This window comes from Simochromis diagramma, unplaced genomic scaffold, assembly GCF_900408965.1.
Source record: "Simochromis diagramma unplaced genomic scaffold, fSimDia1.1 OVJJ01000419.1, whole genome shotgun sequence".
In the NCBI taxonomy this organism is placed as follows: Eukaryota; Metazoa; Chordata; class Actinopteri; order Cichliformes; family Cichlidae; genus Simochromis; species Simochromis diagramma.
The window spans coordinates 1773603-1800479 of NW_024387244.1; the positions used below are offsets into that span (position 1 = coordinate 1773603).

General features: G+C 41.8%; 1 protein-coding gene across 2 annotated transcripts in view; it reads left to right on the forward strand.

The window, feature by feature from the left end:
• The first annotated feature begins 326 nt into the window (after positions 1–326).
• The window catches only part of ttc39a (tetratricopeptide repeat domain 39A), a 31032-nt gene continuing 4481 nt past the window's right edge, over positions 327–26877 (forward strand). The window contains exons 1-17 of one of the 2 annotated variants that reach the window (XM_040053126.1): positions 327–520; positions 1760–1810; positions 1962–2012; positions 2289–2342; positions 12742–12846; positions 21125–21256; positions 21883–21923; positions 22290–22357; positions 22448–22512; positions 22632–22731; positions 22967–23032; positions 23686–23794; positions 23878–23945; positions 24039–24098; positions 24618–24779; positions 26197–26288; positions 26629–26749. In XM_040053126.1, the coding sequence (XP_039909060.1) occupies positions 468–520; positions 1760–1810; positions 1962–2012; positions 2289–2342; positions 12742–12846; positions 21125–21256; positions 21883–21923; positions 22290–22357; positions 22448–22512; positions 22632–22731; positions 22967–23032; positions 23686–23794; positions 23878–23945; positions 24039–24098; positions 24618–24779; positions 26197–26288; positions 26629–26749 (1398 nt within the window). In that variant the 5' untranslated portion in view covers positions 327–467. Of the gene's footprint in view, positions 521–1759; positions 1811–1961; positions 2013–2288; positions 2343–5208; positions 5716–12741; positions 12847–21124; positions 21257–21882; positions 21924–22289; positions 22358–22447; positions 22513–22631; positions 22732–22966; positions 23033–23685; positions 23795–23877; positions 23946–24038; positions 24099–24617; positions 24780–26196; positions 26289–26628; positions 26750–26877 lie in introns of those variants that run through there. The other variant, XM_040053127.1, reaches the window with a different exon arrangement.

The window sequence follows — 26877 nt, forward strand, 5'->3', positions numbered from 1 at the left end:
TAAAAATAAATTAATTAGGTAATTAAAACAAATTATACAAAGCAATTCTGTCATTTTATAGAAAATCTATGTAACATTTATCTATTTTAAGCAAAATTATTTTAATAATAAAAAATAATAAACATTATTTGCTTAAATATATTTTTTTGTAAAAATATATATCTTTTAGTATTTTGGGCATTTAAGATCATATTTATGAATATTATTTTCGCCTGTGTTTACTTCCTTGTTTGTAGCGTCGTCCTAACGCGGACGGCTTTAGGACCGCGGGGCGAGCGGCTGCATTCCTGTGCATTTAAATAAAAGTCATTATTGCGTTGATGAGCAGCGCACCTTTCCACGTCAGGAAGGAGGAAGACGCGCAGCAGCAGCCGCAGCCGCTTTCCCTTCCACTCGCTCCCGTGTGACGTGAGTGTGAGCCGCTGTGTAAACCTCTCCGGTCGCCGCTGGTCCTCCCGCGCTGTGGAATGAGTTTCATGAACAGCTGGAAGCGAAGCGTGAAGAAACATGACAGCAAAAGGTGAGTGGAAGAAAAAAGCTCCCGGAGATCGGCGCGTCTTGGTTGGCCGTGTCCGTGCTTGTCTGTCTCCAAAGTCAGGCCGGCTGCTGGGATTTAATCGCACTTTTTTTTTTAAACCTAAGGCGTCATGTGACTGCGCTGGCCTGAGGTTATCGTGTCATCGCGCTGAGATTGTTGTTTAGCGCACACTGGAGCCTGTGAACACGAGATTTCCAGGACCCTTTAATAAACCACGCAAACCACCGGTGTGTGTTTGAGTCTCTGTAGTTAATAAAGGAAGAGGCGGAAGAAACCTCCTGAGATGTTTGGTGTCTGTTCCTTCTCTCTTATTATTATAAGTGTGTCAGTCTGTGTTCTGCATCCTGTTAGTCAACCTGACGCTCACGATGTGTCAGTCAGGACCACGCGAGCTTTTTACTGTTAGTGAAAGTCAGATTTAACAGGCTGATGTAAACAGTCCAGTTTTATGTTACTGCCCCATGTTTGGCTTATTTTAACTCGCACTGAATGTTTATTATCCAGTGTCCCATTATAATACTTGCAAGGTTTCAAGCTGCCTTTCCCTTTGACCTGGTCATTTCAGGTACTTTACAGCTGTTTGAGGCTCAAAGAGGGAAGTGGATCTGATACTTTGTTTCAAAAAGGGAGAAAAGTCTAATAATGTAACACTTACGTGCGTTTAGCCACTGATATGATCCATCGTCACGATCCATGTAGTTTGTGATGTTCTGAAGGGGCCCAACACTTAGCTGGGTCTCTCTTGTGTTTTGTTACACATTCATGTGTAAATAAAGTTCTAACTAGAACAGACGATTATAGCGATTTCACTCCAAAACAAACAACTTTAGTTTTTTCAGGACATCTGTTGATTGTATGATGTTTATATTGATTAGCAGCCTACTTCAGGCTGTATGTAAAGTGTAGGTAAATCAGAATGCGTTCCACATTATTTACATATATTTTATATATGTTTGAATATCGATGGTGTCAGTTTTATTTAACAATTCTCATTATGAATTTGATGCCAGCAGCATATTTAAAAACGTGCTGGGACGCTGACGAGAAGAAAATACTCGGTCATATGCTGGAATAGTATCGAGTGTTTCAAAAGTTAGAATTCACGTTCTCGCTACAGCCCTTCTTTCCTCAGACTTTCCCAGCTAACATCCTCCTCTTACCTTAATGAGATTCAGTCTTGTGGGGTTTTTTTCCTCAAGCTGACCTTTGACCTGTTCACAGGGATGGAATGAATCCACAAGACGTACCTGACAGCCCGGACTCCCCGAGCCGGTACGGTGACACTGCGCACGTCATGTTTTCGTACTGTGAGGAACAAAGAAAACATAAAGCCGCTGCTAATCGTGGCTCTGATCACAGCATAACAATAAGTTCAACTCTGGCAGGCGGTTACGCTCAGACTCATCTGCATTTCTCATCTCAGGTTGTCAGATGTAAACAGTCCAGAGCTGGACTCCATCATCACAGACTTCAAGTAAGTTTCTTTAAGTTCACAAATGTAATTTAACAAGTTTAAATATTTGCTCCCACATCAGCCCAGTCTCACAGGTTTCCCTGAAAGTCATCAAGTTCATATCTGTAGAAATCAGCGAATCATTGTGGCCTGGGAGTGTCCTCATGTATCGGTGTCCATATTTCTCTCTCTCACGATCGTGTTCCTCAAACAACAGCTTGTCTTTCAGCTGGTTTTCATCCCTCGAGATTGCTCTCCTTTCTCTAAAACAGCCCCGATTCTGTTCCCGTGTTTCAGGTTACAGATACCGGACGACAAAGATGGTCTGGAGTCAACAGATCCATCGAATGGGTAAGACTGGCCTGTGAGCTCTCTCAGATCATACACGAAAACCGAGGCTTAGATTACAGAAATGTTTGGTTTCATTGAGACACAAAGATGCACATGTTGAGGTAACAAAGTCGTCAGGAGTTCACGGGCAGCTTCTGCTGCTTGTGATATCAATAATTCAGACAGAGGGAACCTGAGAATAACATCATCTCTCAGCACCTTAGTTATGCCTGAGTGTGACCGTGAAAGCATCGCGTATTCAAACTATGATGAGCGTTCAGAGCCCGGAGAAGAAATGTGTGTCTGTCTGATAAGAACAGAAGCACGTAATAAAGTGAAAGGACGCTTTTAGATATTTATAAAATACTGGCAGCTAGTTTTAGTTTTATAAATATTTTTTAAAAGGTTTTATTTCAGTGAACATCTGCTGTTTTTAATTGAAGACTTGTTAAAATGTGCTGATAAATCAACATTTGTTTGTATGTAAAAGCTTTAAACATTTGATTTTCTTCTAATTTGTTTTATATCACATGTCTGTGAGCTCTGAAATCTTAGATTTTGCCAAACCGGGTCCTCAAAAACCCCGGAGACATCGCACATCCGTGTGCGACAGCCTGGACTCCTCAGTCATGTGACAGGCACATAGATGTGGCCAATAGGAACCCCCTACCTGCTAAATATGTCATGACCTGTTTGGCTGATCAAAGTGAAAAACCAAAACTTTGCAAACGAATGTGTTTTTGCAAGTTGTGCAGTGAGCAGGAGTGTTTTTGCACCATGAGGAGGGCAATGAGAATCTAATTATCTTCAATTTAAACCCATGACCCTCTGATGTCCTCACAGCAAACACGAGAGATGAAAGCAACAATTAGGCTTTTCTTTTTACTACTCTCTATAAAGATAGATATTTTTTTCCCCTCTTGTTTCTGCGTCGGACACTGAGAGAGCTTTGTCCTCGCGATTGTGCTTTCATGGGAGCAAAAACAGTAATATGTACGAAGCCCTTAGCGCGGTCACATGACTGTAAGCTTTATGCTGTCTCCTGATCTCTGTGGAGCTCGGTTGCTTTAAAGTTCACAGTTAAACTTTGCAGAGAGGAATCATATGTGTGGCTGTTATAGTATCTGAAAACAAGTCATTCTGACTCATTGACGGTCAGTATTTTCCTCCAGCTTTGAGGAACAAACTGATGCAGATGAATTTTTATATCAGATTTGTTTTGTCAGTAATTTGATGGCAATAATTCAGTAAATCATCAGTGAGAATAAAGAATGCTTTATTTAACCTGGTGGCCCTTTCTATTAAACTCGGTAATAACATGGTAATAGTGGAAACATGAGCATGGCAATAGCAAGTTAGTAACACTTAATTACTGAACTAATTAATACATTATCTGCTACCAGTGGTTATGCATGACTAAACACACTGAAGTGTATGTAACTGGATAATAACGGGCCAGAAACTGGGCTAAATATGTGGGAACAGTTACGCCTTTGAGGCAAAACCAGTTAGTAGTAGAGATGTGTTTGTAGTAATAACCAGGAATCAGGACTATTTCTATTACATCTCATAGTAATCTCATTAAAAACCTGGGCACCAGGAAAAAAAGTATTTAAATATAAAAATATAATCATGTATGCAAACATAGGTGCTATGGGTATTTTACATTCCACCTCTGGGAAGGAAGCAATTTCTATATAACAATGCAGGCTGAGTGGTGGTTTAACTTCTAAAGGTTCATTAGTGGGCAAAGACGTGGCTTCATAAACATGCTGTGATTGCGCCGTAAGACCTTTGAAGGGAAGCAAAAACAGCAAATTAGCATATGTTATATGATCGCGTGGCATGAACGCTTAGCTGTCTAATAAAACTGTTTCACTAAAAATACATTTACTTTAATAAAGCTTGAGTGTAGAAGTGCTGCTCCTTGGTTTAGCTGGTCAGATGTGAGATTTTGCTGCTTTTGCGTCATTTCTAATGTGACAGTAAACATGATGTACTTAGCATCTTGGCTTGTTTCAGAGCAAACACACTGTTGCAGATTAAAAACTGACAGTATCTGGCATGCCACACACCCGAGCACACACTGGGGTCATGCATGAAACAAAGACAAAGACTGTCAGCCTCGGCTTTGCGTGCAGCGCCACAGGTGGAAACTCATCAAGTATATTTGCTCAAGCGTGGTCACGGCGAACCCACCGTTTACCCATGATTCCTCTGGGAACAACACCCACGATTATGCAGGAAACACTACACAAAGGTCACGGTGGCTGACTGGTGAATGCATTATCTGGGCACGGCTTCACAGCCAGTGGGATGAAAGAAAAAGGAGGCGGTGCTTAACAAAAGTGGTCCAAAGAGAGTATGCAGTGGTGAGGTATCATGTTATGACACAGACTTGTTTGTAGTTTCAGTATTTAAGACAAAAGAAAGTAAATCCGCACAGCTAACTGGGCTTAAACTCCTCGACTTTAATGTAAAACAAAAAGCCTGACAGCTCTGATTGCTGCTGCTTGTTTAGTAGTTTTAACTGCTTATTAAAGATGCGGGTCGAGACACTACAGCCGACTCTCTCACCCATTCACACTCACTCACATCTAATGGATGACTGGCAATGGGCTGTTCGCAGTGATATACAGCTGCAAGTCCTGGCACTGCCCCCGTTCTCCATTCACGATTTCACATTATTTCTCGCGCGTCTACATTTTGGAGCCGCTGCGCTGCATCGACGTCTATTCCTGGACCGTCTGCCCGCTGCAGTGAGCAGCCTCTGCAGCAGCCCTGACCAGCTGCGCCTCAGAAAGCCACATTTCTTTCCCACCTACAGTGGCGCAAAGCGTTTGTGTCTTTTTATGATGAAAAATGGCTTCGTGACTATGAACACTTCTGCTTTTAGCACATTGCTCCTCCAGGGTTTAGTTTTTGGAAGTATCCTCACTACACAGAAAAATCCCCTGACTGTGAAAGTGGGCATTTCGGCCACGCTCCTGATTTTGCATTAACCAATCAGAGCGGAGACTGCAGTGTGGAGCATGAGGGTGATGATCGGACGAGGTGGGCCAGGCTTTCTCTCCATGTGTGATAGTCATCCCAGTCTTATTAAGGGCTGCTGTTGCGTCCTACCTCTCGTTCCTCCCTCGTTTTCTCTCTCATTCATTCATCCCTACCTCTCTCTCTCACGCTCTCTCTCTGCCTAACCTTCTGCTGTTTCTGCTGCTACAGAAAGAGACACACAGCATCGCACTGCACTGCTGGAAAGGCCCCGGGCTCACAGCCACTTCTGCTATTTTCTCTCTCTTACTTTAGTCGCTTTCTCTGCGTCTCTTCCGGACACACACACACACACACTTTGCCAGATGAAAATGTCAGGGGAGGAAGAGACTCTGTCGAACGGGTAAGATGCGCTGATGTTGGGATGACGTGTGGTTCTCATGCAGTCGTGAGACTGTGAGATGCTCTGCGAATGTGACTTTTCCTGCCGTGTTTCCATTCTCATGTGACGTTTGTGTTTTCCACTCCTGTCTCTCAGGCATGTGGACAAACTCGCTCGATTTATTGTCGGAGCTGCTCGCTTCTTTTGTTTCCCGTAACAAGGCCTTTGAACATGTTATACCAGCCTGTCTGATGTGCTGAAAGCTCTGTGACACACAGTTGATAAAACTAATGCTTTGTCACTCCAGGAAAGGGTGTGTGCGTGGTTGTGTGGGTGCATGTGTGCACTTATTGGTTTGCATCAGCACATGCAGTGGTGTGTGAGTGTGTATGAATAGTGGCTGTGTGTGTGTGTGTGCGCCTTTGCCTGATAATGATCATCATTGTGTAATTTGCTCTCTGGAGAAATCAACGCAGAATTTGAGACTTGCTGACTTGAACCTAATTAAATTATTTGGACGATGCGTGGTACGCACAGCCTGAACCTCGCACACTCTCCTCTTTCTGCCTTTTCTTTCCTTCACACAGTCCATTTCCTTTATTTTTGTTCTTCTCAGATTGCGTTCAAGGTGCCAAAATCTTGTTTTCCAGTCAGCCGGTACCAGTTGAGTCGGTTTCCACCTATAAGGAAATGATATATCCACTGATGCTTTGCTGTCCTCAGCTTTGCAGACACAGGTTTCAGCCTTTATCTAAAAAATCTGAATAGCAGGAATCCAGTAACACAAAAAATGTGGTTTATTATTAAAATCAGCCCTCTTTTATGTAACATGCACACAAACCTGCTGCGTAAGGCGTCTGTTTAATACTGCTGACACACTGCAGTTTTTAATGATTCCTTATCTACCTCAGTATCATTGTGTGAGTCTAACAGGTAATTTGACTCCACTAATTTAAGTTTAAGTTTAAAACTTTCTTTGTTACTAAGGCTTATAGTTGGGGCTGGATCAGGTGACTCTGAACCATCCCTGTAGTTAAGCTGCAGTCGGCTCAGGCTGCATCCCGTGATGCTTGTATCTTTCCATTTCTGGATGCTATTAAATTTTCTATAGTCAGTGTTTTGTCCCGTCTCCCTATGCTCTCCCTTTTCTCCTCTCTTTCCCCTCACCCTCCTGACCGGTCGTGGCAGATGGCCCCCCTCCCTCAACCTGGAAGTGCTGGAGTTTTTTCAATTCAATTCAATTCAATTTTATTTATATAGCGCCAAATCACAACAAAAGTCGCCTCAAGGCGCTTCATAGATACAGAGAAAAACCCAACAATCATATGACCCCCTATGAGCAAGCACTTTGGCGACAGCGGGAAGGAAAAACTCCCTTTTAACAGGAAGAAACCTCCAAGAGAACCAGGCTCAGGGAGGGGCGGGGCCATCTGCTGCGACCGGTTGGGGTGAGAGAAGGAAGACAGGATAAAGACCTGCTGTGGAAGAGAGACAGACGTTAATAACAGATATGATTCAATGCAGAGAGGTCTGTTAACACATAGTGAGTGAGAAAGGTGACTGGAAAGGAAAAACTCAATGCATCATGGGAATCCCCGGCAGCCTACGTCTATTGCAGCATAACTAAGGGAGGATTCAGGGTCACCTGGTCCAGCCCTAACTATATGCTTTAGCAAAAAGGAAAGTTTGAAGCCTAATCTTGAAAGTAGAGATAGTGTCTGTCTCCTGAATCCAAACTGGAAGCTGGTTCCACAGAAGAGGGGCCTGAAAACTGAAGGCTCTGCCTCCCATTCTACTTTTAAATACTCTAGGAACAACAAGTAGGCCTGCAGAGCGAGAGCGAAGTGCTCTAATAGGGTGATATGGTACTACAAGGTCCTGTCATAAAGGAGTTTTTCCATCCTACTGTCACCAAGTGCTTGCTCATAGGATACTGTCTAATTGTTGGGTTTTCTGTCTTGTATTGTAGTGTCTTTACCTTACAATATAAAGCAACTTTCTAAAATCTAAAATAATAACTAAACATGCCTCGAGTAAAGATTTAGGGTAAGGTTACAATAAATGTTTGGCTAAACTGTAGGGGTGCAACGATACACAAAATTCACGGTTCGGTTCGGTTCGATACTTTGGTGTCACGGTTCGATATTTTTTCGATACAAAAAAATGTTCATGCCTTTTTAATTTGTCATTTATTAAAATTATAAATATATATTTTAACTCAAAAGTACAGTTTTTAAATTTAACCCTAACCCTTGTGCGCGTTTTTTATTTTGACAGCGAATGCGCACCTGCGGACCACTTATGTGCAGCCCTGGTTATTTAGCTCGTCATATTGCAGCCACAGAAATTCTTTTGTCCATGAAACCATAAAGCTGCACTTTCTTTTTGCCTTATAGTCTCATTTGTCATAACTTCTCCGTTTTGTGGTAAGCTTTTCTTTGGCTGTCACTTCTTCACCCTGACCTGTCTTATTTGGCTCAGCAGAACTAAAATATATATCCTGCTGCTTTTACACACGCACTCACATAACGGTCAGCAATTCTCTGCATGATCAACCTCTCACATGTTTAAGCTTGCTGCGGGAGATTTCACTTGTCATGTTTGCATAGTAAGCTAACGATTAATAAGACGATGTCAGAGGAATTGGTGCACAAATTATCATCACTCACCAATCAGTGCTGTCGCTCTCTATACACAGTTCGCACGATTGCAAAGTGAAAGCAAAAAAACAAGCGCAAATTCAAACGCGACTTCAATATGTCACATATTGACAGTGGCTCACCGATGCCAATGACATAATTACCCAGCTACATTTCTGAAAGAATGCAAAAGCATTGACGTATATTTTTCCTTCCTACAATAGCCCGACGGGCAGGGAAGAGATAGATTTTGGTAGCCCGTCTGAAAAAAATCGCTAGCCAGGACGTCGGGCTAGCGATTTTGCGAGCCCTGTATCTGATTGAGGAATCACTCATCTTTGGAAAAGAGAGTTTATTACAGAGAAATGCCTCTTTCCAAAATAAAAGCTATACTATCCGCTTCTTCTGGGCTATATTCTCAGCAGCATAAGGAGAATCATGTGCTAACAGCTGTCTAAATGACTCGGCTAAAGTTAGTAGCATGCTTGTTGTTTTTGTCTTTGCACTAGGATGATGTAAATGTGCAGTCATATTCGTTGTGTTCCCACTAGTGCTTTCAGGTTAATCTCGTTGAAATGACCTTAACACCACAACACGGCAAATCTCTGTTAACGAGCTACCGCAGATCGCCCCGTGCATGGGGCTAGACGGCCAACACGTTAACGAGCTAACTGCGCTAACACACTAGTTCCCACCCATGTAATTAAGCATTGCAGTGGCACATCCAACATACTGTTTTACTTTAGTCCATGACTCGCTTACCTTCAGGGTCATACGTCACATGAAAACCAAAATAATTCCAAACGCCAGATCTGAATGAAAGTGGGGAACGTCCATGTTGCAAGGAGAGCTTAACTTCTGTCTTGCTAGCTTGCCCTGCGCTCTTCCTTCTGACGATGCTGTCTGTGTTGAGCGCTCAGTGAATCTGTGTTCGACTGCTCCGCCTAGGGTCGACAGTGCAGCCTAGGCGGAGTAGTCGAACGCAGATTCACTGAGCGCTCAACACAGACAGCATCGTCAGAAGGAAAGTTGATAAAATAAATTACAAATGTTGTATTGTTCGATACATATGCGTACCGAACCGAAAGCACTGTATCGAACGGTTCAATATCGATACGAATATCGTTGCACCCCTACTAAACTGTACATTTGGTGTAAGTATTAGCATTTCTTAATTCTGTCATTTAAACTCTGAACTGGGCCCAGGTTATATTTTAAAGGTGGGACTTTGACCGAGAGGTCACAGGGTATTACTGTGACTAAAATTAATGTTGCACTTCTTGCAGGTTCATAACTCTTAGATCAGGTTAAGTACAGTCAGCGTCACTGTTTCAGTGTAATATGTGTGTTATTCTCTCTTTAATGCAGAAGTACTCTGTCAGTATTTGAGTTTCCAGTTTTCACTCTGGATTAGTGAGCTGCAGGTTTATTGTATTTCAGTGTTTTCATCTGTTCCTGCCTACATCTGGGGATTTTTGCAGGTGAGAATATTGACTCTGTGGCTTACGGGGTTGAATACTCTGTCGTCGCTGCACCTTTACTCGTACAGAAAACCGGTATGGACTGTACCAACAGCTCTGGTTGGACTGGTTGGATTCACTCAGTGGCCACTGGTGGAAGACATGTGACTCTGCAGGATTAACAACATAAATGTGCGCACAATGTGCTGCATTATTTTCTCTTGGATTTTATTATTGATCTTCATATTAAAGTATCATCTGTGGACACTCAATTAGAAAATAGCCAATGGTAAAATAAGTTAATCATTGTATGCTATTTGCTAATGTTTATATAATGCTGTTTATAGCTTCGGTTGCATTATTTTGTCAGTGTGTGTGTGTGTGTGTGTGTGTGTGTATTGTTGCTGACAACAAAGAGCATTTCTTAAAGTCACCTGAGTTTTGCACAGAGACGGACCAGTATGTGCACCAGTGAGAGGAGGTTTCTGTTAGCAGGAAACTGCTGCCTGCCGGTCATATGGTGAACACAGCAGTCACCCGCATGTCATTAGCAGAGCTGCACCAGTATGTGTGCTTCTTTCTATCATGCTGCTGGTGGTATGTGTGTGTATGAAGTGAGTTTATGGCTTCTTTGTGTTTCTAATGGGCAGGAATGTGTCAGACACGTTAGCTGTAGCTGCGTTTCCTCAGTGCTCAGTTGGACTCTTTTATTCCTCTGCAGCTGTCTAATGCTGACATGGGCTGAGCGGGTAATACTGACAGAGTGTGTTCCTGCACTTAAATGGGAATGATCGTTGCCCTCAGGGACGTTATGTTGTAAGGTAAAGAGCTAACGGTGTTATAGAGAAAAAGCCAGTGATCCAAGAAAGAAACTCGCCTTTTTCTACATAAAAAACCTTCTGGGAGGGCAGCCATCTGTCCAGACTGGAAGGGGCCGAGGGGGGAAATCAAGACCACAGAAAGACACAAGAAACCACAATCAAGACAAAGCACAGAATACGGGAGAGAGTAGACAGCGAGGTCATTTCACGCAATAGTGGCTCCTAGCTTCGTAAAAATGGAGTATACCCTCTTTCAATTTTAAGTTTGTACGTATCAGGATATAATAAATAAAAATCTTGTTCAGACCAGGTTGTGATTTATTCATTTATCTAAGAACACCCCAACTTGTAGAAATGCTTATCGCATCATTTCCTGTCTAAATGTATCAGCCTCTCTCATGCATTCATTTTTACCCAGCTCTCCTAAACTCCCACCACAGCATTTTAATGAGGGTGAGGTCTGGACTTTGGCCCAGTGCAGCACCTTGATTTCTCCCCCCCAGTTATTCTGTTGCAGATTTGCTGCTCTGCTTGGGATCTCTGTCCGTTGAATGACTCTGTTTTGACCAAGCTTTAGCTCTCAGACAGTTGACTTCACATTTGACTCTTGAATAATTTTTTATTCAAGCGTTTTTAGATTTTACTCAAGGTGCCCGGGTCCCGTGGCTGCAAAACAAGCCCCAATCCTCTCCCCTTCACCCATGTGCTGTGGGTGCTTTTTGCCAAAGGCGGTGTTGTGCGTTTTGGTGAAACATCTGCATTTTGGTCGAATCTGAGAGCATCGTTCCACAAGTTCTGTCATAATTTGTTTTTTAGACAGAAGATGCTTTTCTCCTGAAAACCCTTCCAAACAAGTCATACTTGTTGAGTCTTTTTCTAACCGTACTGTCATGAACTTTAACATTTAACATGCTAATGTAGCTCTTGGGTGTCTTTGCAGTTTCTCTGACCTTGGGGGGGAATTTGCTCGGGGGGTTTCCTCTCGGGATGATTTTTCTCACTGCAGAATGATGGACTTTAAATTCTTTGGAAACAACCATGTAACCCTTTGTAGATGGATAGTAAGGGGGTCCTGGTACAGGTTATAGAAGCATAACTAAGGCTCACCTGATCCATCTTTAACTGTAAGCTCTATCAAAAAAGAACGTTTTAAGGCTAATATTAAAAAGTTGGGATGGTTTCCTGAGACAAACCTGATGGCTGAATGTTTTACATCACGATGTGTGATGTATGTGTGATCGGCATAAAGTGGCCTTAAGGTTCAAAGTATTACATTAAGCTAATTAACTAATACTTAATGTAAAAAAACGTCATTTAGTCCAAAATCCAGTAAATGTAATAAAAAGTAATTACACAGCAAACAAGCAACAATCCAAGCAAAGTTAATGAATCAGCTTAATGTTTTTTAGAACTTCCATCAGCTTAGCTTCTCTCTGTTTAATCTGCCCGTCATTAACGAGTTTTTCACATTCTGGCTGCTGTTTTCTCCCCGAGTTTAACAAGTGAAACATACGTTTAAAGTTTCATGGCTACAGCGGGTCAAATCAAAGATGGACGACTCCAGGTCGTACACACGCCCGTCACGTGATGAATACAAGGTGACGTGATCTTTTTTAAGCCACGAAGCGCATCTGTTCTTTATCTTTAATAAAAGATTCAGAAACTGCTCCCGGAGCTTGTCCTTGTCTAAATGTATGATTATGTCTGTAATTTCAAATAGCAGCAGCAGTAACAGCAAAGAGCACTGTGGCGGGGCGTGGCCTGCGGTGCCGTGCAGGTGCGTCCGCCTCCTCTGCACGGCACCGCAGGCCACGCCCCGCCACAGGCACTCCCTCCAGCCGGTTTGCTCGTCTGGCTCGCTCTGTGTTCATCTTCTGGTTTCTGTCTCGAGTGCAGAGAATTTAATAACTTATGAATATGTTACGATTCAGGACAAAATGTTTTTTAGATTGTGTTTTTATACTTGGGGCCCAGTCAAAGACACAAACACTTTTTAGGGTTGCCTTATATGACACAGGCTTGTTTTGTGTACACTTTGATCACAGCTACATCCTTGTGTTTGGACTTGACGATGATGTATTTTCAGCATGTTTTCATCCAGATTTGCTGTTTGTTTTGTTTCTGCAGCTGCTCGCGGTCAGACCTGACGCTGGCTCTCGAGGACTGTATGGCCGCCCTGGATCTGTTCCTCAGAAACGACTTTGAGGAGGCGCAGGCGCGGCTCAGATGCAGGTAGGAGCACCGCCTGCGTAACGACCTGCTACGGGTGCTGTTCTCGCCGGCCTTTGACCTTTCGAGTGTTCTCAGTAACTTTCACGGCTCAAAATAATTCTTATTTATCTGATATTGGGCCTCTGTCTGAAACAAGTTTAGTTTTAGTTCCTCTTCCCTTAAGACAACTGTCTGCTGATTGGCTCCCCCTCTCAAACAGAGGGTTTGAACAGCAGGTGGGCGGAGCTTCTGTTCAGACTGACAGCAGTCCAAAATCTGAGCTTTTGCCTCATTATTTGAAACTTTGACCATGTTTTTTCATGAGCGTCCGAGAACTCTTATCAAAAGATATGAAGGTCATAAATGTGAGTTAAAGCATCATTCAGAGGATTCCTAATAGTTTTTTAGATCTGCGGTGATTTCACCTCGCTGCTCTTCTATTTTAACCCTGCTGCAGTTCCTTGAATGTTTTTCTTGGATCTTTGGTGACTTGGAGGACTTTTAGACAGTCGTCCCCTAATGTTGCAGGTCTCTGTTAGTAGTTTGTGTCTCTCACTGTGGACGTGTCAGGACCTGGAGCTTTTAGCTTTGTCACCCAGTTTTCTGAAAATGTTCTGATGATGATCACTTTTTTTTACATGCTGCCATGATTGCTGTTTGGTTTTTCACGATAAAATCTGAAGCCGTCTCTAAATGAATTAGATTGAATTAAATGTCCAATAAAAGTTTAAGAATTAAGAAGCTGTGCTTTATTTGTTTTGAGCTTTCAGAGCACTCACTGCTTTAAATTCTTCCCAGTGGCAGGATCAGTACAGTTTCTCTAATTAAGAGGACACTTAGATATTGAAGATAAATTCACTATTCAGCCTTTGAAGATGGCTGCACAATTAGAAGGAGCTTTTTAATGTGTTGTGATGTTTCCATGAAGGTCCAATTATGTGGGGAAACAACAAAAAGTGTCGGGTTTGAAAAAGGAGACAAGGAGGTAAATAAAGCGAAGGTTTCTTCGAACAGTCTAACTAAAAGAGATGGACAGACCACAATCACCATCAAAAGAGAAACATATTAAAAGTCTGAAGTTGATCAGGTAAAAATAATAAGTTAAAAAGGCTAAATCAGCCAAAGCACCACAGAGGTCCCACATTCGGCAGCCACAACATATAAAACCAGACATGCTGCCTGAGTCTGGAGCTGTCCTCTGTGCTCTGACCCAGTTGCTGAGAAGAGTTGGCTGTACAAAAGTGCGGCACCTGAAGCTGGAGAGACAACATGACACAGCAACTGGGACAAATCACAGCAGGCTCTGCCGGGCCCATAACATGCTTGGAAAATAAAGTCTGTAAGATGATGTTTTTGAGTCCTGAATCAGTGACAGCTGGAACCATCGTACTGCAGTGCAGTTAAAGTCAAGCTTCTTGTCGGTTCTTCGTTAAGTGCAGGACAAACACCGCATTGCAGTGACCCACAGTGGGCAAGTAAATTGAATCTAAAGTTAAATAAGATAAAATAGAGAATTAAAACTATAATAGATATAAGAAATAAGGTGTCAAAGTCTTAATAGACAAGATACATTAAAGCCAATAAACTGTAATTGCTGTTTCTGTTGTGTTTACATGAACAGGTTATATGAACCATGTGCTGCTTTAAGTTACATTAACATAACACAGCACGTAGAAACGCCACCTCCAGGTTTGTACTCCAACACCGAGTCATCGTGTTACTCGGTGTCCACTGCGTGTTATCAGCACCTTTATCGTGCCGCTGCTTTGATCCGTCCTCTGGGACTGTGGGCCGCTCCTCAGCCCAGTTTCTTCTTTCCAGTGCTGCCCAGCATCAAACAATAGCTTCCTTTTAGCCCTGACTGTGTTTGTAGTTTTGAAACAGTAAACCGGTGTGTGGTGTTGTTGCTGAGAGACATGTTTTTTCAGTGTGTGATGACCAGAGATGGGCAGTAACGCGTTACTTGTAATGCGTTACTGTAATCCGATTACTTTTTTCAAGTAACGAGTAAAGTAAGGGATTACTATTGCAAAAACGGTAATTAGATTACCGTTACTTTCCCGTAGGAACGCTGCGTTACTGCGTTACTAAAACCGTGATTTTTTTTGCGAGAATGTCTCATGACAGTGACGTAAGCGAGTGCGACGTTCGACAACAGCTGTGTGCAGATCAACAATGGATCATATATGGAGTGCAGAGAGAGTATGAGCGTGCAGAGTTTAAAGCGTGGAAGTACTGACCTTACTTTGAGTTTGATTCCATAAAAAGTGACAAAAACATTAGTGTCCGCTGTGCGTGGGAAGAAAACTTCTTTTTACAGCAAAAAAACCCCTAAACTTCCAAACAAGCACCGAGTAGCTACGACGTAATGGGAAACTCACAGAGAAACTCGCGGATTCTTCCACTGACCGCGGCACACCTGCACCAGGGTAAACCTCCGCCAACCCCACTCCTGCTTTACAGGTGAAAATAGAGCAACAGGACCGCTGAGTCTTTGACTTTATTTATTTTCTGCTGTGTTTTACTTGCATCTATTTGAAAGACTGAGTGTAAACACACAAAATGTTTTATTTTATGTGCTGGAATGTGCAGAAAATAGGTTTAAATGTTAAACAAATTTCTTCCAGTCAGAGAATGTTGCATTTAATTAAATGTTTGCTTGATGCATAAAGTTAAAAGATTAAAACTAATAAAACAAGTTTTAAAAAGAGACTTTTCCATTTGATTACATTTTGTATGATGGATTATGCAGAAAAAGTAGAATTGGGCTGAGCGATCTATCGCTTTATCACCTATTCAGGTTGTAAATCGTGTTTTTAAAAAGTAACTAAGTAATTAATTACTTTTGAAAATAAGTAATCAGTAAAGTAACAGGATTACTTTTTTGGGTAAGTAATCAGTAATTAGTTACTGATTACTTTTTTCAAGTAACTTGACCGACACTGGTGACGACATTAAGAGTGAATGAACTCACACTCTTTGTTTTTTACATTATTATTTTTTGATCCGTCTTTCCTGGTGTTTGTTATTTAAACTTGGATTTGGGAAATACTCTACCCGTGCTGACGATGTGGATAAATCTAAAACCTCACACTCCTGTTGGTGTCCTGATTTCTGCCTCACAGGTTTCTCCCTGTGCAGCCGGCTCTATTCCATTTACATGCAGAACTGCAATTAAACTGATTTTTTAATATTTTGTTTGCTTTGTACACAACCCAATAACACCCACAACCTCATTTTCTCCTCAGAAAAAGCTTTTATGAGAGGAAATGACAGCTGTTGGGCTTTCAGCATGCTGTATATCATTTTAATGCACCTGGACACATCAGCGGAGTTGTTTTCTGGAGTTATCATGTGTTGTAGAGCCTGGGAATCTTTGCATCCTGCAGCTTTTGTGTTCTTCCACTTGCTCGGCCTTGAACTTTGAGGCCTCAGAGAGCAGCCCTGTGTCTGACGTTAGCATTATTTTCAGACTTTTAGATCTCACACCTTTGCTTGCAGGCAGGATTTGCTTTGTTTTCCTCCACTTGTTAGCTGTAGTCTGACGCAGCCATGTGGGGCAAGGACACACACATATGTGGACACAGTTTCTATTTAGTCAATCTTGTGTCTGCTACATTTACCCCTACGTCCGTGTTTATGGTCACAGGTAGTTGGAGGTCGTCCCAGGATGCATTGGGAGCAAGACCTCGTTTATACAAAGTGCATATTAATTGGAAATCTGACTGTGGAACAATATTGTGTTTGTAGAGACTTTAGTCAGTGGCTTACAGTCACGGTCACCATATCGCCAATCACCCTGAATCTTTTGGATAACTTTGGTCTTGAGCGAGACTCGTGCGTTAAAGTCCTCCGCCTCAGTTATTTATGACGGGGTCGGTTATTACGGACACATGGAATTAGTGCGCTGTTAGCAAGCATGGACTCTGTTTAAGCACTGTTTGTGCAGGTGGACAGCTCAGCACAGGAGACAGTAGATTTATGCTTCACTCATTAACTGAAAGCCGTTGTAAAACTGGAAGCTTGATTTACTTTACGAGAAATACAATGGCCATTGAAGGTGATAGAAAAACCCCAAACTACATGTCAAATTACTGAAAATGTGCATCATATCAGGAGGCAGTGGAACAGTCAATGAAAGCAGTGATAAATAAACTGGTATAAAAGCAGTGGATCCAGATAAAAACATAAAACCATAAGTGGACTGACAGCTGGAGGGCGAGATGAAGCAGAAGAGGAAGAAGCTAGACACCAAGCCAAACGAACCATAGCAGCTGAGGAGTAGCAGAAACCGAACGGAGGTTCTCACAGGAAGTACATCGTGTAGCTGGTTAACTTATTGCAGGTCTGTGGAGATATTCAAGCGTCCGATTGTCCTGAAAATCTTACTGGATCACTGATTTGTTTATTCCTTTAATTTTAGATGCTGTGTTGTGGTTTAGCTGGGATTCAGGTCACAGGACCTCATGTTTTGTAGTTTATGATTAGAAGTCAGAATCCTTGAGTCAAGCCTCATTTCTTTGCATTCGTTTCCAATGAGCCAGCCTTTCTTTTCATTTTGTGGTCTTGAGCAATAGTTCTCGGGGTATTACGAAGGACTTGGCAGCGTTTTCACTCCTTTTCAGTCCAATCCTTATACCGGGGCACCTTCAGAGAAATGTTTTCTTTTTTGTTTCAGACCTATGAATCATTCAAGTCAACCGATGAACCGGTGTTGTGTCTACACATGTCAGACAACTTAGCAAAGAACTAACTTTGAATTATATCTTCAGGCACTTTGTTGCTAGAAGCTTGTCATAAAAAATACATCATTTATTCCCATTTCTTTAGTTGAATCTATTAAAAATGCCAAAGATAACACAGTTTGACAGGCAGGAAATAATATTTTTGGAACAAAAGGCTGCTGAGTGACCCCTCATCTGGGACTCTCCTCAGCTCTTTCTGGGACAGTGGCGCGGCTGCCCCTCTGTTGGTCTTCCTTGGTCTCTTGTGTTCTGGGGGCCTCTGGATGTCTGGAGTTTTGATCTCCTCCATACCTGCTTCATGCCCTGGAGGACGGGGCTGTGGCCCCCCCACACCCTCTAGCAGATCATTACATGAAGGAACCTTTTAAAAACAAGCGCGTTCATGCTCACAGGTGTACACACGGGGACTCACACACACACAAACTACACCCTTTTTGGCTCCTACCTCAGAGCACACTGTGTTCTGTTGATCTTACGTGCTGCACAATAATGTTTAATATTTAGTATTTACTGTTATATTCCCATATATCATCATGATGTTGTGTGTGAATGGGTGGATGATTGTGTATAGTGTAAAGCGCTTTGGGGTCCTTAGGACCAAGTAAAGCGCTTTACACTATACAGACCATTTACCATTTATCCTTTGTTAAATGCTTGTTTTATTTTTTCTTTCTCAACAGGTGATCCAGGTGATTGATATTTGTATTTTTTTGTCTGCTTATTTAGTCGGTTTTTGTTTTTTGCCCTCTTCTCTGCTGTTTTTTTCCCCTCTTTCTTTCTCCCTTTTCTTTTCCTCATTCAAGTCTGTCCCGTATCTAGCAAGTGAAAATAAAAAATAAAATAAACACTAAAAGGTGAATCAAATACACCATTACGGCAAGGCTGGGATGGTCCATTTGGTAAAGTAAATCCGTTGGGCCTCTTTCTTCACCTTTAGACAATAATTCTGATGAAAAAGAACCAAACGGGACAGGCAAAAAAAAGAAAAAAAAAAAAGAAGTCCAAGCATGGTCGAACTAATTTCCCCCCAAAATTAGGGCTGTCAGCGTTAACGCGGCGTTAACGCGGTCGTCACGATTAACGCGATTTTTGATGCCCTCCTGGAGCACAGAATGAACAAACTTTGGACAAACTACCCGAAATGCGTTGACACACACATTTCGGGGATTTTGACTCCGTCTGCGCTCCAGATGGGTTTATTGTTAATCGCATTAGTCGTCATGACGGCGCGTTAACGCTGACAGCACTAAAAAAATATAAAGTCACCAATTTTGGATTTCTTTAAACCAGATGAAAGAGGTAAACCTGATGTAAACGCTTGTGCAGACGTGTAGTGCGAGCAAAGTACTCAAACACGACTAACTTGCATGAGCATGCACGTGTCCACCATCCTAGGCTATCACCAGCGTCTGCAGCTGCATCAACAAGCATTTGGGTGCTCTCTGAGGAGGGGGCATTTGCTTGCAGATGAAAGAGGGTGCTGTTAAAACAGCGCTATTATTATTATTTTTTTAATGTTGGCTGCTTCTATTAGCTCCATCATTATTAGCAAACGTACTCATGGGCAAATAAATAAATAAATCGTCCTTGTAAAAACCATCGACAATGGGCTCAGCCTATCGTCGATATATTCGTCCGGTCGCCCAACCACACTCCTCAGAGCCCGGACTTCAACATCACTGAAGCAGTCTGGGATCATCTTGACAGAGAACAACACAAAAACAGCCAAGATCCAAAGAAGAGCTGAAGAACTATTCCCGAATATTACTTTCAGAAATTACAGCTACCTAAGAGAGTTCAGCATGTGGTGAAGGATGTAGGTCACACCAAATATTGACTTTCAAACTCATTAGAATTGCTCAAGCTCTGTTTTTGTCCTGTATACTGTATTTCCATATATGGAAATGAATAGCTCAGGTGGCCTGTGGTGTGTCCTTGAAAAGAACAGAAATATTTTTCTATTTTCCTTGCAAAATATAGAAATGTGAGTAATGGCTCCACACGGTAACCAGTCAAGTTTTTTTTCATTTTGAGAGGCAGATGTTTACATGGATGGTGTTCGATACACCTGCGCTGTTGTTTCTCTGTAGCCTGTACTGTTGTCTTCTTTGGGTTAAATTATCAGGGTTAATTCAGGCAAGGAGTTATTTTAGGAATCAGCTACAAGTTTCTGTGACAAATGTCCACAAATTTCTGCACAGAAATCACTGAGAATGTTTGGATTTCATCAGAACTACCATTGCTGCTTCCATCGTCTTCAACTGAATGCAAGGTGTGTGTCGGTGCACACGTGTTTGTGCGAATCTCAAAGCAGCTCCTCCCTTTCATTATGGAACTACGTGGTGAAAATATGTTGGAGACCCAGCTCTACTGCTATCAGAGGTGCTACGACCTTTTCATCACTGAGATCTGACGGATATTTTGCTGCCATGTAACTAAATTTAAATCACACTCCATCTTAAAAGGTTTCCCAGCCTGAGTTTCACTTGCTGTCTCACATAAACGAGCCTGACGCCATGGAAATGCAACCCAGGCAAATCTCCCTGCTTCTCAGCCTGCGCCTTCTCTGTTTCCAGGTTGCTACTGAGCTTGTTTGGTGTTTGTTTACTGAGTTAAAGCTGATTGAATTCATTTAAGCAAACAGTTGAAGGTTTGTAGTTAGTTAATTTACAAACGTCTCTACTTAATTCTGCAGTTTTCTTTCATGACAGGCAAAAAGTCACATGGTCACATGGCACATATATAGATATAGCTGTATTAGGAAACATGAAGTAGAGCATGATTAATCTTTGCTGGCCTAGTTTTCATGGGGTGAAAAATCTGTTTATTGTGAGCTGGTCTGAGGTCAGAGTAACATCCCAGAGGCTGGTCACATGAGTTAATCTGGCGATGAAGAGCAGCGAAATGTTGGCCATGCGGACTGACAGCATTCCTGCCTGCACACCTCTGACTTTATGTCACTTAATATATGATCCAACAAACAGACATGCTTGAAAATGTGTTAATCCCAGGATACATACGGCTGTTTAAACCGTCCGCTATAACTTCAGCGGGACTCCTTATTAATAGCACAAACATATGTTGTATATCTTTAACTTGTTTTGATTAATTAGTAGCTGCTTAACTGTTTAGATCAGGACCAGGAAGCTTTATTAACAAGTTGAACAAGTATTTCGGTATTTATGTGGGGAAAGTGCACGTAGTACACACTCCAAGTACTTCGGTGTCCTTGTCACCGTGAAAGCCAACAGACACTGTTCAGTATCTCCCGTCTCTTGTCAGCAGTTATTCGTCATTAGTGGCGACACTGTTGTTCTGTCAGATGACTGCTTATTAATATTTTATGTCTTCAATCATTTAAAAAAAGTTTTTGCAGAATGAGAAATATTTTTGATTTAATCTTTATGTAACCAGGATGTCGAGTTTTATTATTCTAAATCTAAAGCAACTAAATGTTAATGTGTTGTTCTGTAAAAGATTGTAAAACAATGCAATATTTAATATTTTTCGTCCTGTGCATCACAACAGAAATTTTCTGTTTGCTTGTTTTACAGAAACAAAGACAGCATGTACCACGCTCTGACCTACGCCACCATTCTAGAAATGCAGGCCATGATGACCTTCGATCCTCAACACATCCTAGTTGCAGGGAACACCATGAAGGAGGCACAGGCTATCTGCCAGAGGTGAGACTTTGTCAGTTAGCTGATAAAATAATAACCAGCTGACTAACAATGACAGGGTCTCTTTTTTTGTTAGTTCCTCTTTAGCCAAGTCAGCTGCGGAAGTTTATTTTGTCTCAACCCAAAATCGAACAGCTTAATGAGCTCTAGTTTCGGTAGTAACATCCTGAGACTCTTCCAGCTCAGTAAAAACAATATTACTGAAGCCTCTGTGAGAATCCATCGCAGAGGCTTTTCTTAGGGCACCACATATGATTAGTCATCTTATAAACACACGTTTATTTCGGCCAATCTGACGTCAGAGCTGCAGTTTCTCTGTGTAAACACTCTGACTGCTCATAGGAAACTTACCGCACACTCAGCCCTTTTTCTTTTAGCAACCTCATCGTGCAGCGTCTCAGCATCCTGTGTTTAGATGAATAAGGCTGAGTCACGTATCTGAAAGGAAACATGATAGGAGGGGAAATGCAGGGCAGTGCGACATAAGGTAGGATTGTGTGTGTGTGTGTGTGTGTGTGTGTGTGTGTGTGTGTGTGTGTGTGTGTGTGTGTGTGTGTGTGTGTGTGTGTGTGTGTGTGTTTTAAACTGATTAGAATATTGGGTGATGTCGTTTTGTGTTTCTCCATCAGGCAACGCAAGAAGTCTTCCTTTTCAAAAAACTTCACAGAAGGTCGGTACAGTCATGCATACAAATGAGTCTGTGTGTTATTCCTAAAAACAAACCAAGGAAACAGATGTTAGTCTGACAATATGCTCGAGTTTTCCCTAAAAAGAGAAACCTGCTTGTATTTTTTTTTAGTCCAGTTTAATAGTTGAGGTTTTAATAACTTTAGCATAAAGTTATTAGATGATCATTAAATTATTCTAAATAATTAAAATGTTTAGACTTTGTAAGTGTTTAAATGTTTCAGTGTTTGCTCCATGTTAAAGTAGTACCTCTGCATGTACCTCTGCATGTGCCTCTGCATGTGCATGTGTGTGTTTGGTCATTATGCTGTTTGTTTGGCGATAACTGGTACAATCGATTTCACTTCAGAGGAGCTCCATGCTGAAGTTTGTTACGCCGAGTGTCTCCTGCAGAGGGCAGCGCTCACCTTCCTTCAGGTCAGGAGGCTTACAGCAGCGAGTGCTACTGATGTGTTTGCCACCATCACTCATTTTCTGTTTTGTGTTTTTAAACTCATTCGTGCTCAGGATGAAAACATGATCAGTTTTATCAAAGGTGGAATCAAAGTGAGGAACAGCTACCAGACTTACAAGTGAGTATCTCCAGGATATCCATGTTTCCATCCCTGTTTCCTGGAAGACCTTTTATTCTTCCATCAGGACTTCATCGCAGCTTATTCCCCTTAATTTGCTTATATCTTAACCCCCTCAGAGAGCTTCACACAGTCCTGCAGTCCTCCGGATACACTCATGGTGACAACCATGGGCATTTTGAGGGTGGCGTGAAACTGGGAGTGGGAGCTTTTAATCTAGTAAGTAATAGTTTGCACTTGTGCCTCATTGATTGACTTAATTTTGTGATGCTTGGTTAACAAAAAAGACACCAGAAGAGCAGAAGATCTGCATAAATTAAGAGCTGCTCCAGCCTAACATGGCGATAGCTGCAAGAAATCCAACATAGTTTGTTCAGCATCTGTAATAACAATGAAATGCTCTGTAATTATGTTTCTGACCTTTTCATTTCCACTGCTTGTTTGCTTCCTGCAGATGATTTCCATGTTGCCTACTCGGACACTCAAGCTGCTGGAGTTTGTCGGTTTCTCTGGTAATAAGGTAAGCGTTTCTGAGAAGTCAGACTTCTGACATGGCGCTCTCTAACAGCTTTGGCTGGAGATATTTTGCGAGCCGATACACCCTTCCGCTCTGTTTGAAATGCCTCTTTATGAATCAGAGACTGAGAAGTGTTTCGAGAACTGTAAGTGCATCCGTGGTAGAACTCATCACACTACTACTAAGATGAGTTTGTCGTGTTATTTTTCATGGAAACGTGAAATGAAACTTGCAACCATCAATGAAATGATGGTTGCTTTGATAATAATGAGCAATGACTATTTCTCTAAATTGTGATCGCCAGTTGTAACTACTGATTTCATTCATCAAGCCATCACATCAGCACCTCAGTTGACCTTTGAATATTACCATCATGACTTATTTATCTTCCGGTTATGAACATGCAAATACTGCATTTCCTGTATTTTGTACTTGCGTGTTTTGCACACAGGCCAGTTTGTGAGTCAGAGAAGTGGTAGACAAGCAGACGCTGTTTTATCCCCAGAACACGCTGACTAAACACAGAAGATTTTCCCATAACTACTTTAGTGTATTCTCTGTGTGCTGGTTTTACTGCTAATTGGCTGATAGATCTTCCACAAATGAAGACTTAATGCAGACTCAGAAAATGTGTGCAACTGTGTGTGTTTATATAGGAGTTTGGTCTCCAGCAGCTTCAAGAGGGCTCAGTAGAAAGTACATTCAGGTCCTTCCTGTGCAACATGCTTCTCCTCTGTTATCACACGTTCATGAGCTTCATACTAGGTGAGCAACACACCCACACACGCACATCTGCAAATTAACACTAAAAGATGCAATCTGAGCTGGGTTCCTTCTGTCTCGCAAAGGCACTGGAGAAGGAGACGTTGAGGATGCAGAAAAACTGCTGGAGCCATATCTTAAAAAATACCCCAAGGTATGTCAGGATGAATGACTGTGTGTGCTTTTCAAATGTTGCTATGATTGTTTGTGTCATTCTCACAAACATACTGTGTTTGTCTTCATCCAGGGATCCATCTTTTTGTTCTTTGCTGGTCGGATAGAAGAGATCAAAGGCAACCTGGATGCTGTGAGTAATTTATTTTCCCTTGGAGAAAGTGTGTGTGTGTGTGTGTGTGTGTGTGTGTGTGTGTGTGTGTGTGTGTGTGTGTGTGTGTGTGTGTGTGTGTGTGTATTTTTAATGCATATCAGTAATGTATTTAAATCTTGTATTTTGTAGTTCTGTTTATGTCAGTATATTTATGTTTTTTGCACCATGTGAGAGAGTATTGCCTTCATCTTTTAATCCTTACATAATGACAATAAAGTCTTGAATCCTGAATGTTGAAAATGTGAATTACCAGAATGAAAAGCTCTTTCAAATACTTACCAAATCACCTCATGTGGAATAAAGGTCATAACTATTTTTTTTCTGTATTTTGCTCATTTTTCTAAACATTGATTGCCAGTTTTGTGTCCTTAACTAAAATACTGATAAAGTCAAATCATCTCTTCTGCAAACATATCATATTAAACATATCGGTATCATAATTTAGTGGCATATGTTTGACAAACAGCGATTCTCAACCTTTACGTGCCTTTCTTCCAGGCTATCAAGCGTTTTGAGGAGTGCTGCGAGGCTCAGCAGCAGTGGAAGCAGTTCCATCACATGTGCTACTGGGAGCTGATGTGGTGCTTCACTTACAAAAGGCACTGGAAGATGGCCTACTTCTACGCTGAGCTGCTCAGCAAGGAGAACTCATGGTCCAAGGTGGGCCACCATAATGTGGGATGTGAATCTGAGCGGGCAAAGTAATAAAAGAAATGTAAAAGTTAGTGAAGTCAAGATAAAAAATAAATAAACAACAACCGTGTTGCAAAAAACAAAAATCATTGTAAATAAAACAAACATGATATGCTTAAAAACAACATTACCAGGATAGAATGCGGATCAGACTGGTTCTTAGTCAAATGAAATGCAGTTAAATACTTTCTTTTCTTTCGGCTGCTGCCTGTAGGGGTCGCTATAGAGAATCGCCTGCCTCCATCTCTCCCTATCTCCAGCTTCCTCTGTGGTCTTCCTCTTTTCCTCCTGCCTGGCAGCTCCATATTTGCCCAGATTATCCGCTGTCCCTCCTCTGCACATTCCCTCTTTAACTATTCAGTCTGAGCTCTCCCTCTGATGTAAATATGATTAAATACAGTAAATAATACATTAAATCTTAAGTACAATTTCAAGAAAATAAATATTAAGATTTTTCATAAAGGTTTTACTAAAAAAGGAATATTTAATGTGAGAGGGGAGCTATCCCAGAGCTTTGAAGGTGCTCCTCTATACACTCCATTTTAACATAACAAAACATTTACATTTTTCCCGAGGCTTTAGCTGTAGTGCTACACTTTTTGATTTCATATACCTTTGGTTCCCATTTATTTTTCAGTCTTGGCACAGATTTTACTTTTTGACTCAACCCTCCCGTATACTCACATCTGGCAAAGGCACTAGGAGTTCAGTCTTATTACCCGCTGAGGTTGAGTTTGTGTCTCCTCTTCTAAATAAACTCTTTACAAATTCCATTTCAAAAGTTCAGGAAAGCAGAGATGATTAAGGGCCACAGGAGACTTTGGCTGTTGAGTGACTGCAAAGAGTCAATAAAGCCATCTATCCATTTTCTTAACTACTTATCCAGTTCAGGGTCACGTGGGGGGCTGGAGCTTATCTCAGCTGTCACTGGATGAGAGGTGGGATATACCCTAGAGAAGCTGCAGGTCCATCATCAGACCGACCATCCATCCCTCCATCCATCCCTCCATCCATCCATTCATCCACCCATCCACCCATTCATCCACCCGTCCGCCCATCCATCCATCCATTTTCTTCGGCTTATCCAGTTCAGGGTCGTGTGGGGGGCTTCAACCTATCCCAGCCGTCATTGGCTGAGAGATGGGATATACCACGGACAGCCTGCAAATGCATCACAGGGGCTGTTCAAACTAAACTGTGCAGTTATTTTAGCAGAAACAGACATGAACTGTTCTCAGGTCACAAGAACCAAAATCCTTCCAACATATAAAAGCACCACAAATGTGGATGTCCAACTTTTGATTTTTGTCTTTTTTCCCCTCCTTATCTCATTTTCAAAGGAAGGATGAGATTTAATTAGTAACCACGTTTTTCCTTCCCTCAGGCTACCTATGCATATATGAAAGCAGCCTACCTCAGTATGCTGACTGAGGATGATTGCCTAACCTTTGGGGAGACAGCACTTAGTCTGTTCAGGTAGGAATTAAGACGCTGCTGAAATTACTCAGCAAAGCAGAGATGACTCACTGTGAAAGTATCAATAATGTCATAATCGTATCTTCCCCAAAGAGCCTGTCCTTGGTAAACAATATGAGCTAATATTTAAGAATACTCTGTAAGGTGTATCAGAGGAGTAATATGACAGAAATTAAACTGGTGTTTTTGGCATTAAACTCTTTCTGTGTCACAGATATTCTAATTTTTTATGGTAAAACACACCATTAACGGTGCTCCATGATAAAACATTTGATTAGACTGTTGGGCTTTTAAAACTGTCTGGAGGATATGTAATTACTAAATGCATCTCATATTTCAGGCAGGTCCCAGGGCTCAAGCAGAAAATAGCAGGAAAGTCTTTGCCAACGGAGAAGTTTGCTATCAGGAAAGCCCGCCGCTACCTGGCAGAAAATCCCGTACCTCTTCCTGCTCCTCCGCTGGTGAGCACTGGATGACGCCATCTTGCATGTTGCCCAGTAAACATAAATTAAATTAAAGTAAAGCCAAAGACTTTACTTGACATTTGCCTCCTATTTACCCTGCGGTGCAGCCCTGTAAAACGTGAATG